Source organism: Pristiophorus japonicus, chromosome 15 (assembly GCF_044704955.1).
Source record: "Pristiophorus japonicus isolate sPriJap1 chromosome 15, sPriJap1.hap1, whole genome shotgun sequence".
Classification (NCBI taxonomy): domain Eukaryota; kingdom Metazoa; phylum Chordata; class Chondrichthyes; family Pristiophoridae; genus Pristiophorus; species Pristiophorus japonicus.
In genome coordinates this window covers 151,189,608-151,202,677 of record NC_091991.1, presented here as the reverse complement: position 1 = coordinate 151,202,677, position 13,070 = coordinate 151,189,608, and the positions used below count along the sequence as shown (strand labels likewise).

General features: G+C 45.1%; 1 protein-coding gene across 1 annotated transcript in view; it reads right to left on the bottom strand.

Annotated features, from left to right (window-relative positions):
* Window positions 1-13,070, bottom strand: part of LOC139225911 (GRB2-related adapter protein-like) — a 71,092-nt gene that overhangs the window by 40,131 nt on the left and 17,891 nt on the right. The window contains exon 3 of the mRNA XM_070856773.1: window positions 11,412-11,534. Within this exon, the coding sequence (XP_070712874.1) occupies window positions 11,412-11,534 (123 nt within the window). The remainder of the gene's footprint in view (window positions 1-11,411; window positions 11,535-13,070) is intronic.

Genomic DNA, 13,070 nt, shown 5'->3' with positions numbered 1-13,070 from the left:
TTGTCTGACTTGAGCAAATATTGGGACACTCTTTGGTACGCCTCTTTTGTCCCGTGACCCCAAGCTACTGCCTTGATTAACTTATTGGATACATGTACAACCAGTTGGTGTTCGCCCGCTACTTGGGCTTGTTGCAAGGTATCCCCGACCCCATATGATAGTACATCATTGGCCACAAAAGAACGCTCACATGGGTTACATAGTGCAAACAATTTAATGGAACGTAGTGGATTCCTGGTCTTCACAGTGGCCGCCCCTTTACCTTTGCCCCAAACCCAGTCATCTTCCTTGCTGGGCAACACCTGCCTCTGTTTCGTTGCAGCGACATCCCGTGGTCTGGGCGCTCTCTCGTCCCGTGGTCTGGATGCACTCTCGTCCCGTGGTCTGGATGCACTCTCGTCCCGTGGTCTGGGTGCACTCTTGTCCGTATCTGTGATACCGACTGCCGCGATCTTCCTCCCCAGGGATTTTGCCTCTGGAAGACACATTCGGATCATTTCGGCCGGAGTCCCACTCTGCATGGTCGACCTGGAGCCTCTTCCATTGTCGCGAAGAGGTCATCAGCTTTGGTGGTGGGTACCATACCTGTACCGCTGCTCGGTTGATCTTCACCTCCTCATGGTCGTGATGAGCGGCCTGTGCCTCAGGGATCTGCAAATAGATCTGCACCTCGATGCCTGGTTCAGCTGAAGATGGGGCTTTGCTCCCTTTGAACAAGGGAGACGTCATTCGCCGGAGAAGGTACGCAGAGGTCTTCCCAGTTCTATCGAACCTTCCCCATGCACCTTCTACCAAGCAGGTGCATCACCTGAAACAATCCACAGTGGTAAATCATGCACCGCTCCCTCATGGAATACTCTTATGTCCGCACTACCATAACTGGTATCAGTTCCTTGGTGTAGGTGTGCAGCTTTACCTGAATTGGGATCAGCTTGGGTCATTGTGCTTTGTCGTCCCACAGCCTCTCGAATGCCTTCTGGCTCATAACTGATTGACTCGCCCCCGTGTCTAATTCCATGGAGACTGGCATGCTGTTGAGTTCAACTTTTAACATTATCGGAGGGCTTTTGGTGGTGAAAGTGTGTATCCCATATACTTCCTCTTCATCCTCAGGTTGAGTTGCCTCTCCTGCTCATTCAGAGTGATCCTCACTGGATCGGTCATCCTCTCCTGACTCTGCCACGTGGTGAGTCACAGGTCGTTTGCACATTCGCTGGAGGTGCTTCATTGTTCCACAGCCCTTGCACACATAGGACTTGAATCGACATTGATGAGCTCTATGACTGCCCCCACAGCGCCAACATGATAATGGATATGCATTCACACCCCACGGCGGACTCTGAGTCACTCAAGGTCTAGCTCTGGCCTCTGCAGTCGTGTAGGCCCTGCCCTGTACAGTTCTGCCTGCTGAAAACATTATTTTATGCACAGTACTTGTGGGTGAGCTTCAATTCTATGAAGATATCTGTTTCATGTTATCACTCATGGATATGAAAGCCTGGGCTATCATGATGGCCTTGCTCAGATCTAGGGATTCAGCAGACAGCAGTTTGCGAAGAATGATCTCTTGGCCGATTCCAAGCACGAAAAAGTGCCGTAACATTTCCCCCAAAGATCCTGCAAATTCACACTGTCCCGCAAGGCGTCTTAGGTCGGCGACAAAACTCGCCACGTTCTGGCTCTCGGCGCGATGGTGCATGTAAAAGCGATACCTGGCCATTACGATGCTTTCCTTCGGCTTGAGGTGTTCCCGCTCCAGCGTACACAGCTCTATGTAAGTCTTGTCCGTTGGTTTGACAGGTGCCAGTAGATTTTTGAGGAGGCCATATATCGAAGACCCACATATGGTGAGGAGAATCGCCCTGCGCTTGATCGCCGTCTCAGCCTTGTCCAGTTCATTGGCCACGAAGTACTGGTCGAGATGCTCAATGAAGGCTTCCCAATCATCACCCTCAACAAATGTCTCAAGAATACCAATGGCAGCTATTACCGCATGTAAGTTCGTGATCCGTTACTCGTCGCCAATTTGTTAAATCCTCAAGATTGTATTGTGAGCTCAACCTGATGTGACTGTGGTCACTTTATTCAGATGCCAGTGTGCCGTAGCAGCATGGTGAATCACCTTTTATAACTGCTTGTCCCAGGGTGCACAGGTGACCCTTAGGTCTCCCACAGGTGTGCCCCCTAGTGGCAAGTCTTACATATTGGTGAGGTTTACATATATACATAACACGTTTTAAGCAGAGCCTGCAGCGATGGTCTTTCCCTTTAAGGGAGGGTAGGGCTCTTTGAACGCAGCAGCACTGCACGGCCCAATGTACAGCGCTGCTGAGATTTCCGCCCCGCCCGCGTCCTTTAGCGCTCCAAGAAGAAAATGGAGCTCCACTTCCTTCCTGGAGCGCTAAAGCCAATTTTATGAGAGCAGGGGAACATTACGAACATACGAACAATGACAGACAATAAAGACCATCTGGTCCATTGAACCTGTCCTACACAATTGCTATACCTTGTGTATCAAAATATACACTCTCCACCCCACCCGAAACCATGTGATTTCCTGGAAGAGGCAAAATAATCATTGAAAACCATGGCCAATTTGACAAAACAAATTCTGGGAAATTGCTCTCCGACCTATCTAAGCGATCGAACCTAGTCCAGGTGATCACTCTGGCCTTGAATTCCCTGCAGTATCTACCTTCTGTAAGAGGTGATTTCCACCGCAGCCAAAAACAAATCCAGCTTTCGCTTGAAGTAATTCAGTGAGTCTGCATCCACCATATCAAACGACAGCTTGTTCCAGAGGCTCACTATTTTCTGGGAAAAGAACCACTTCCTGGTGTCTAACCTAGATCTAGCCCAATATAACTTAAATTTGTGATCCCTGGTCCTGCCTAACCTGTTTAATTGAAATAAATGGTCAGCTGGAACACCATCTATTCCCTTCATTATCTTAGCAGCCTCAATCAGATCCCCCCCGCCCTATAGTCTACACCGCTCTAAGGTATAGAGTTCTACCTCTTTAGACTATCTTGATAACTAAGATGCTTTAGACTTGGAATTAGTCTAGTGGCTCTCTTCTGCACCCTTTCCCAGACCCTCAATATCAACAACAACAACAATCACCCACCATGTGAGGAAACCAAAACTGGATACAGTATTCCAAGTGCGGCCTGACTAAGGTCTTGTACAAAAACAAAACAGTACGCCTCATCTTATACTCAATTACCCTATGGATACTCCCCAACACCCTATTTGCTCTAGTTATTGCTGCACGGCAATGCTCATGCACCTTTAAGGATGTATGCACTAAAATGCCCAAATCTCTTTCTATCTCCACCATCTTTAATGCCTTTCCTTGAAAGGTGTATGAATGTTGAGTATTTGACCTGCTTACATGCATAACACTGCATTTATCTAAGTTATATATGATTTTCCAGTCTTGAGCCCGATCTATCAACACATTAAGATCTGCCTGAAGCAGACAAGCATCTTGTACAGTTCTAACACTCGCACAGATTTTGGTATCATCTGCAAATTTTCAAATTGTGCCCCCAACCCCAAAATCCAGATCATTAATAAAAATAGTAAAAAGCAACTGTCCCATCATTGGTCCCTCAGCGCCTGCCACTAAGTTTCCCAGCTTTCAAACGTTACAGTAATGAATTTCTCCCCCTCAGAGTTTAAACCAGGAAGTATATATTCAAGAAGCATAAATTAGATTTAACTCAGGCACAGAAATCGGAATAAAGATTGGGAAAGACGGATGGAATTAAGAGAGAGAGAGAGATAAAAGAGACAGACAGAAATTTTAAAAAAGATTTACATTTTTAGTTTAAAAAAAAAATCTCCAATACTAATTAGCTTCTGAGGGAATGAAACTCCACACTAGTAAAATGCAAATTTTCAGAGCCAGAAAGACTGTTTGGCAGTAATTATCACTTACCACACCATTAACAATGAACTTGCTCCTGAATGCACCAGCCCTACCTTTTTATGGTGTCTTTAGTGGGAACTAGTGGGTAAGTACAGCAACTTCATGCCATTGCGAGGACTGCTACAGTATCCCCTGTGGAGGAACAGGTTATCTCTGACAGAAACTCCGGATTTCTGCGTTTAAATGCACATATGCAGACGCCAGAAATAGCTGTTCGATTTATTCCAATATAATAGTGAGCACTGTTAGCCTCACCATTATTATTAACACAAAATCTGGGCCATTGTAAATAGTAATGGGTTATTGGGTTATAGGCTTCACAATAATACCATAAAATTATTGAAACAGACATATAAATAACATAAGATCAACACAAGTTATATGTTAGTCAGTGCATTATGGCACGTAGGACTAAGGAACTGAGTTTGATAGTCCGTTCATCGTTCAAACCAGAGAAAAATGGTTCTGGGTTTTTTTCACTAGCTGTATAAGAACTAGTTTGTGCAATATAAAGCTTATCAATGCAATCTGCCTTCTGGTAATTAGTTTAAATTCTCTGCACCAGTCAATATAAGTGTATCCACAACCTGAATATTATTCAGTTACATTATCATTAGTTTTAATTAATGCCTAGATATTTTAATGAAGATTTAAGCACAGCCTAGCTAGAATAAAGAACAGTGTCTGTCATAATAGCAAATTTCACATAATTGTAGCTTACTCAAGTCTTCTTTAAATCCAACCACCATTACCTAAGGCTGCAATTATAATTATAGACCGGTTAGCCTGACATCGGTGGTAGGGAAAATGTTGTAATCAATCATTAAGGATGAAATAGCAACGCATTTGGAGAGCAGTGATAGGATTGGTCCAAGTCAGCATGGATTTATGAAAGGGAAATCATGCTTGACAAATCTTCTGGAATTTTTTGAGGATGTAACTAGTAGAGTGGATAAGGGAGAACAGTGGATGTGGTGTATTTGGACTTTCAAAAGACTTTTGACAAGGTCCCACACAGGAGATTGGTGTGCAAAATCAAAGTATTGGGGGTAATGTACTGATGTGGATAGAGAACTGGTTGGCAGACAGGAAGCAGAGAGTCGGGATTAACGGGTCCTTTTCAGAATGGCAGGCAGTGACTAGTGGAGTGCCGCAGGGCTCAGTGCTGGGACCTCAGCTCTTTACAATATATATTAATGATTTAGATGATGGAATTGGGTGTAATATCTCCAAGTTTGCAGATGACACTAAACTGGATGGCGGTGTGATCTGTGAGGAGGACGCTAAGAGGCTGCAGGGTGACTTGGACAGGTTAGGCAAGTGGGCAAATATATGGCAGATGCAGTATAATGTGGATAAATGTGAGGTTATCCACTTTGGGGGCAAAAACACGAAAGCAGAATATTATATCTGAATGGTGGCAGATTAGGAAAAGGGGAGGTGAAGCGAGACCTGGGTGTCATGGTTCATCAGTCATTGAAGGTTGACATGCAGGTACAGCAGGCGGTGAAGAAGGCAAGTGGCATGTTGTCCTTCATAGCTAGAGGATTTGAGTATAGGAGCATGGAAGTCTTGGTGCAGTTGTACAGGGCCTTGGTGAGGCCACACCTGGAATATTGTGTTCAGTTTTGGTCTCCTAATCTGAGGAAGGACATTCTTGCTATTGAGGGAGTGCAGCGAAGGTTCACCAGATTGATTCCAGGGATGGCTGGACTGACATATGAGGAGAGACTGGATCAACTGGGCCTTTATAACTGGAGTTTATAAGGATGAGAGGGGATCTCATCGAAACATATAAGATTCTGACTGGACTGGACAGGCTTGATGCGGGAAGAATGTTCCCGATGTTGGGGAAGTCCAGAACCAGGGGACACTGCCGCCATTCAGATAATATTCTGCCTTCGTGTTTTTGCCCCCAAAGTGGATAAGGGGCAGGCCGTTTAGGACTGAGATGAGGAGAAACTTCTTCACTCAGAGAGTTGTTAACCTGTGGAATTCCCTGCCGCAGAGAGTTGTTGATGCTGATTCATTGGATATATTTAAGAGGGGGTTAGATATGGCCTTTACGGCTAAAGGGATCAAGAGGTATGGAGAGAAAGCAGGAAAGGGGTACTGAGGGAATGATCAGCCATGATCTTATTGAATGGTGGTGCAGGCTCGAAGGGCCGAATGGCCTACTCCTGCATCTATTTTCTATGTTTCTATGCTATATCCAACAGTATGCAATTCAAAATCTAATCAAGACTGGATAATTTAAACTCAAATGTCAGCTATCTCTCATTGAATATTTCAGATTAAGATTACATGAGAGATGGAAAGAGAGATTAAAAGGCATGTACTCACTTCCTTTAAAAAAAATATCCAAATATCCATGCCTGGCCTACACTTTAACAGTGATTTTCAAGCTCTTATCAATAATTAATTCATCCACATCGGCCTTCTGAATGAATATCCTCACAGTGGGACCTGGTGTGGTGGAGTGCCACCTCTTATGGTGTTAGCTGCTTGTTGTCAATGCTCAGGCAATGGCTCTAAGTTTAAGACACTGAACCTCTTAACTCATCGCTCTTTTACTTTGTCTTGTTCTACATTTTAACCGAGTTCTAACTTGCTCTTCAGTCAATACTCCAAATCCAATTCTGAGCCATGGTGAGAGACGGGGTGACCCAACTGACATGGGGAACCCGGAGGTCTGAATGGCATCGTTCTGCGCCAATCATGAAGTGCAAGTGGGGACACAACAGACACTAGGGCCGAAATGTTGCTGGTGCTCAGCGGACAGGATCGGTGGCGTGTCGAGTGTTAAAGTTGAAGTAATTGACAGCGGGTCGGGAACCCACTGTCAAATCGCACCCACACGCCTTTCCCAGTGTTGGATCTGTCAATGCTGAGCAGACCTGACCGGCAGCGGTGGGAGACCTAATTAAAATGATTAGCACGATCAGCCCCAACACCAGCAGCATCAGGCACACCAGCAGCAACAGGCATACCAGCACCAAAAACAACACTAACCTTCTCCACAGTAAACTGATTCTGCACAGGACACAGGGCATCAGCACCCGACACATTGCAGCCCGAGACGCCAGGGATGGCCTCACTATGGCCAGATTTACTTCACTTGACGCTGTACACCCTGGCTTCCACATGATGGACCAGGTTGGCACCACCTCACACCAATACCATAAAGCATCCCTACAATGTCCAACCCATTCCTTTCACACTCATCACCATTGAGGGAGCTACTGTTATGTCTCACCATTCAACCCACTAAGCCATTTCCAAAGGTGCACACAAATCTGTCCAAGAAAGCAAAGTGTTGAAAATAAAGGTTTCAATACTTGACACCACATTAACAGAAACTTTACATGAACATTGGCTAAAACACCCAAATGACTACGCTTGTGTGTTGTTAGTTGGTATGATTGGACTAGGATGAGGGTGAGTGTGAGGGATGGCTAGTGAGATGGGGGTGTGATAATGTAGATAGAGGGGATGAGTGGAGGTCCAAGGTAATTGGGAGAGCCTGGCTGCAGCTCTGTGCCTTTGTGCAGTTATTGTCTGTGTTTGCAGCATCTCAATGCTGTAGAATACTCACAGCACAAATGTCAAAACAAATGTGGCCATGGTCCCTTCAAGGAAACCGGCTGATGACACGCCATGAATGACGTCACCTCTAATTGGGCCGAGTAACGCAATGGGTGGGCTCAATCAAAGAAAGTCTTTTTACACAGCAGGATAGAGCCAGCAGCAGGGCCGCGACCCGCTACCGACATCGCCCGCCACAGATCCGTCGAGGTAAGTAAGATCGCGGCCTAGGTCTAAACGCTCATGTAAAAAGTGGACACCTGGGTCGTGAGCCTAAACAGTGAGTATCGGCAGCTGATCAACTGGGGATGGAGCATCACCGATCAGTCAGATCTCATTCACCTGGTATCTACTTTCAACCGTAGTCATTGGAGAACGAACAAGAGGGCTGATGTTCTACCTACCACCCCCAACCATGGGAACGGAGTCCAATTGTAATACTCCATGTGCTACCCGACAGCCAACTTATCAAAGACCAGGAATTAAACCAAATATTGGTTTTGTTGAACAGTGCATAGGAGAAACTTTGGGTCTCAAATGTGAACCTTTCAAAAATGTATTTTCTCATTTGCAAGTCTCTAAACCACCTCCAGGCATCCATGCAAAACCTACTCATCGTTCAGCACTACAAACATATTAAACAAAATACAGGTTTGCTGGTACTGACAGTGAGTCAATCCTGTGCCTCTGCTCCCCCGCAATTAACTTGTATGGACGCTGCTGATGTAGCAATGATAAAGGTGTGAGAGAAACACTACTTTCATGGCACATGGTGCTAGAACTCTGAGCCCAATCAAGTGAAGGCTGCGCTATGAGCTCCACTCTCTCTTCATACTGCTGGGTCTTTCTCCGAGGGACAATAGAGAGAGGCCCAGAGTTTTCATGGAACATCAAATCCTGGGTACTCCCCATTTGCCTCCTTTAAGTTACAGCTTCAGGCTATGGGTTCGATTCCCACTCCAGAAACTTGAGCACAAAATCTAGGCTGACATTTCAGTGCAGTACTGAGGGGGTGTTGCACTTTCGGAGGTGCTATGTTTCAGATGGCTATAAAAGATCCCACGCACTATTTAGAAGAAGAGCAGGAGAGTTTTCCCCAGTGTCCTGGCCAATATTTATCCCTCAACCAAAACCACTGAAAAAACAGATAATCTGGTCATTATCACATTGCTGCTTGTGGGACCTTGCTGTGTGAAAATTGCCATGTTTCCTACATTACAACAGTGACTACACTTCAAAAGTACTTCATTGGCCGTAAAACGCTTTGAGGCATCCTGAAGTCGTGAAAGGCGCTATATAAATGCGTGTTTGTTCTTTCTTGCAAGTAGTGGGACTGCTCCATGCCTGCTAGCAGTGGTGCACCATTGATGCAAAAGGGCCTCAAAGAGTTTAAATAAACACTCAGCCCAAAAGCTTAAAGCCACCACACCACCACCTGCACTAGAGATCTTGCAATAAATATGGGTGTAACTTTGCATAAACTATCAGCAGATCTCTGGAGATTTAAAGTGAAACCTTTGGAGTCGGACAAAATGTTTGAAATTCAGCAAATTGTGAACCTTCAAGCCGAGATGGTTATGGAGATAAACACGAGTTCGAGCGACTTCCTTCTCAGCTTACAACAAAATAACACAGCATGTTACCTAATACTGTGCTAGTGTGGCAGCTGGTGTAGTCAATAGCACCCCTGTGTGGTTCGAGATAAAACTCCTCACCACTAATCCTGCACAACAGGAGTCTCCCATCTTAATACTGGAAGATAGTGGAGAAACTGCAAGCAGTTTAAAAGATCAATTGCTGTTTCATTGTTTGTAATTGGATAGTCCTTTTCAAAAGGTATTTCTGAACTACAAGCGATGGCAGTTGTGTGTGTCAGCTGTGGCTCCGTTGGTAGCACTCTCATCTCTGGTGCACTACTGAGGGAGTGTTGCACGGTCAGAGGTGCCGGCACAGAAGTCGATGCGATGTTAAACCAAGGCCCCATCTGTCTCCTCAGGTGGATGTAAAAGATCCAATTGCACAAGAGCAGTGGTGTCCTGGCCAATATTTATCCTCAACCAGCACTACTAAAGAAACAGATTATCTGCTCATTACCACGTTGCTGTTTGTGGGAACTTGCTGTGCGCAAATTGACTGCTGCGTTTCTAACATTACAACAGTGATCAGACTTCAAAAATAATTCATTGGTTTAAAGCGTTTTGAGCGTCCTGAGGTGGTGAAAGGTGCTATAGAAATGCTTCTTTGGTAGTGTGAGGAGACAATAGTCCGATTACCACAGCCTGGTATTGCATATGACCCTTCAGCTGAACTGAGGATGAAAGAAAGAAAGGCTTGTGTTTAGATGTGCTAAGACAAAAATAAGGGAAAAATTGCCCTTCGCCCCGATTGGGGGCGGTACCATCTGGGGTCGCGACTTTTAGCGCCCGGCACAGAAGTCCCGCCCCTGCCGCAGAGTTTCCCTTACCGCCCCTCAAAGGAAGCGGAGCAAAATCTCGCGCACTTCACTTCCTTTGGGGGTGGTAACTGGGGTGCTGCTGGGGCGTTGAGGAAAGCCCTATAAGGAGGGGGATGCTCACTGCACACTCTGCACGGCCTCTGATGGCCTCCACTAGGCCACCGGGGCAGCGTGCGACTGGGCCTGCAACCTGGCACCCAAAACAGGGCTGCATAATGGCGGCCTGGACCACGCAAGAGCCGCCATCGTTGACCCAACCCAAGAGTCGACAGGCAAAAAAAATGGCGGTCCAGGACGCTGGGGCCCTCCCCTTTAAGGAGCGCCCCAAGAAAGGATGTCAGATAGCTTTGCGACCCATGAACCTGGCGTTGACATCTGCTCCTGCCAGCCTCATGGCCAGCGGGGCAATTTCCCCCACAGGGCGTTAAGGAGTCGACGCAGGGCGGTGAGGGGTCGCCGCGCATGGCGATGACATCATCACCGGTGGCCTGGCGGCCCAGGGCGCTACCTGCAGGATGTGGTGCTGCCATTGCACCACCTCTGCAAATTCCGGCAATTTCCCGGAAGGCAGTAGCGGCCCCCTCCGCTGGGTGAAAAGTCTCCACCGATCTGTTAGCACCCCCCAGAAGTGCTAACGGGGTTATAAAAAGGGGCAATTTTACCCCTAATTGTGTTTTAAATCACAAGTAATTTTAAACAAAGTTGAGAGCAAATTATGTTTTCATATTAAATCACAAGCAAGGGAGTTACTCTTCCTTAGGCAGTATTGACTTACCAACCTTATCATGCTCAGTGGTAAATCTTATTTCAGTCCAAGATGGTGCCACACAAAGGATTTATTGAAACAAATATGCAATGCTGAATACACTTTGATCGGGTTCATTTAAAGTGTTTGTCAATGATACAGTATTTGATTTTAATATTTCTGGGTATCTTTTGTTTGGAGTTGGATATATATTTGAAAAGGAAAAATTTGAAGGACTATAAGGAAAGTGGGTGAGGGGTTTGGGCTCAGTGTATAGCTCTTTCAAAAGAGCTGGAACAGGCACGGCAGGCCAAGCAGCCTCCTACTGGGCTGTATGATTCCATGATTCTTTTTTAAATCAAAACTCCATCTCTTGCTCTAACTCATTCCTAAAGCCCCATGGCTCCCTTTCGCTTTCCCTTCCTCCGATAATTTACAGGCGCTTATCTACAAAAAACTCAAACTCGTCGTCTGCTAATGGCTACTTCGTGATTTTCCTATTCCTTTCAAGCTTGGTGTCCTACATTACAGACCCTCACTCCTTCCAACTTTCTCAGCAAAATCAAACCGAGAACACCACACACACACACACGCGCGCGCGTCAGTGGAGCTACAGAGAAGGAAAACCTGTTGGTTTGCAATTTTAGTGAGCTCTGTTAATAATTTACATAACAAATTTCTGTATTACTTACTTTACTGATATGGAGAACTCCCCAGGTGAACTCTCACTCTCTCGTAACAGAAAAGCCCCGATATATCCTTGTTTCAGGAGTAATTCTTCAGCTGCTGTCCTGGAGATTCTGCCTATATACCAGCTGTTCAATTAACAAAAGACACAGGAATATTAAAATCAGTATCAAAAGGCCATATTATATACTCCTGTATAATGTACTTGTTTATACATCAGAATAAGGTCAGCCTTGGCTCAGTGGGTAGCACTCTCGCCTCTGAGTCAGAATCTTTATGGGTTCAAATCACACTCCAGAGACTTTTATCTCATAATCTAGGATATGAAGTGTCAGCCTCATCTCAGAAAGCACTTCCCTTCCTGCGATTATAAGATAAAGTCTCTGGAGGTGCCGTTTTTTGGATCCGTCGTTAAACCGAGTTCCCATCTGTCCTCTCATGTGAACAATAAAGCATCACAGTTTTGATGAAGAGCAGTGGAGTTCTCCCCAGTGTCCTGGCTGATATGTATCCCACAATTAACATCATTAAAACACCAAATCTGATCATTATCTCACTGCTGTTTGTGGGATCTTGCTGTGCATAAAGTAACTGCCGTGTTTCCTATATAGAAACATAGAAAATAGGAGCAATAGTAGGCCATTTGGCCCTTCAAGTCTTCACCGCCATTCAATATGATCATGGCTTATCCTCTATCTCAACACCATATTCCCGCTTATCCCCCATAACCCCTTGATGTCTTTTGTTTCTAGAAATCTATTCAGTGACTTGGCCTCCACAGCCTTCTGTGGTAGAGAATTCCACAGGTTCACCACCCTCTGAGTGAAAAAATGTCTCCTCATCTCGGTCCTAAATTTCCTACCCCATATCCTGAGACTGTGACCCTTTGTTCTTGACTTCCCAGCCAGGGGAAATATCCCCCCCACATCCAGTCTATCCAAACCAGTCAGAATTTTATACGTTTCAATGAGATCCCCTCTCATTCTTTTAAACTTTAATGAATACAGGCCTAGTCGACCTAATCTCTCCTCATACGACAGTCCTGCCATCCCAGGAATCAGTCTGGTGAACCTTCGCTGCACTCCCTCTATGGCAAGTATATCCTTTCTTAGGTATGGAGACCAAAACTGCACACAATACTCCTATACCTACATTACAACAATAACTACACTTCAAAAGTACTTAATTAGCTGTAAAGAGCCTTGGGATGTCCTGAGGTTGTGAAAGGCACTATATAAATGCAAGTTCTTCCTTTTGTTCTTTTTTCTTCCATTTCACCTAACAACAACAACTTGTATTTATATAGCACCTTTAACATCCCAAGACACTTCATAGGAGCATTATGTAATAAAAATTTGACACCGAGCCACATAAGTAGAAATTAGCGCAGGAGAGGTACGTTCTAAATAATATCTTCAAACCTACAAGGATGCACTTAGCACTTTGTAAAATATAGTTAGGAACTTTTATTTCCTACAACTTAATGCACAAAGCTCGTAAAACAATTTTTTTCATGCTGTGCAATTGGAGTTGATTACGAACAGATTCATGTAGATACTAGTGGAAAAATATTTCCGAATGAGCAAAATGCACTAATTAGTTTGAATGACATGTTCCATCATGTGTGAATCTCCACTCCTCTGTTTAAAAGATTTTTCTGAAGT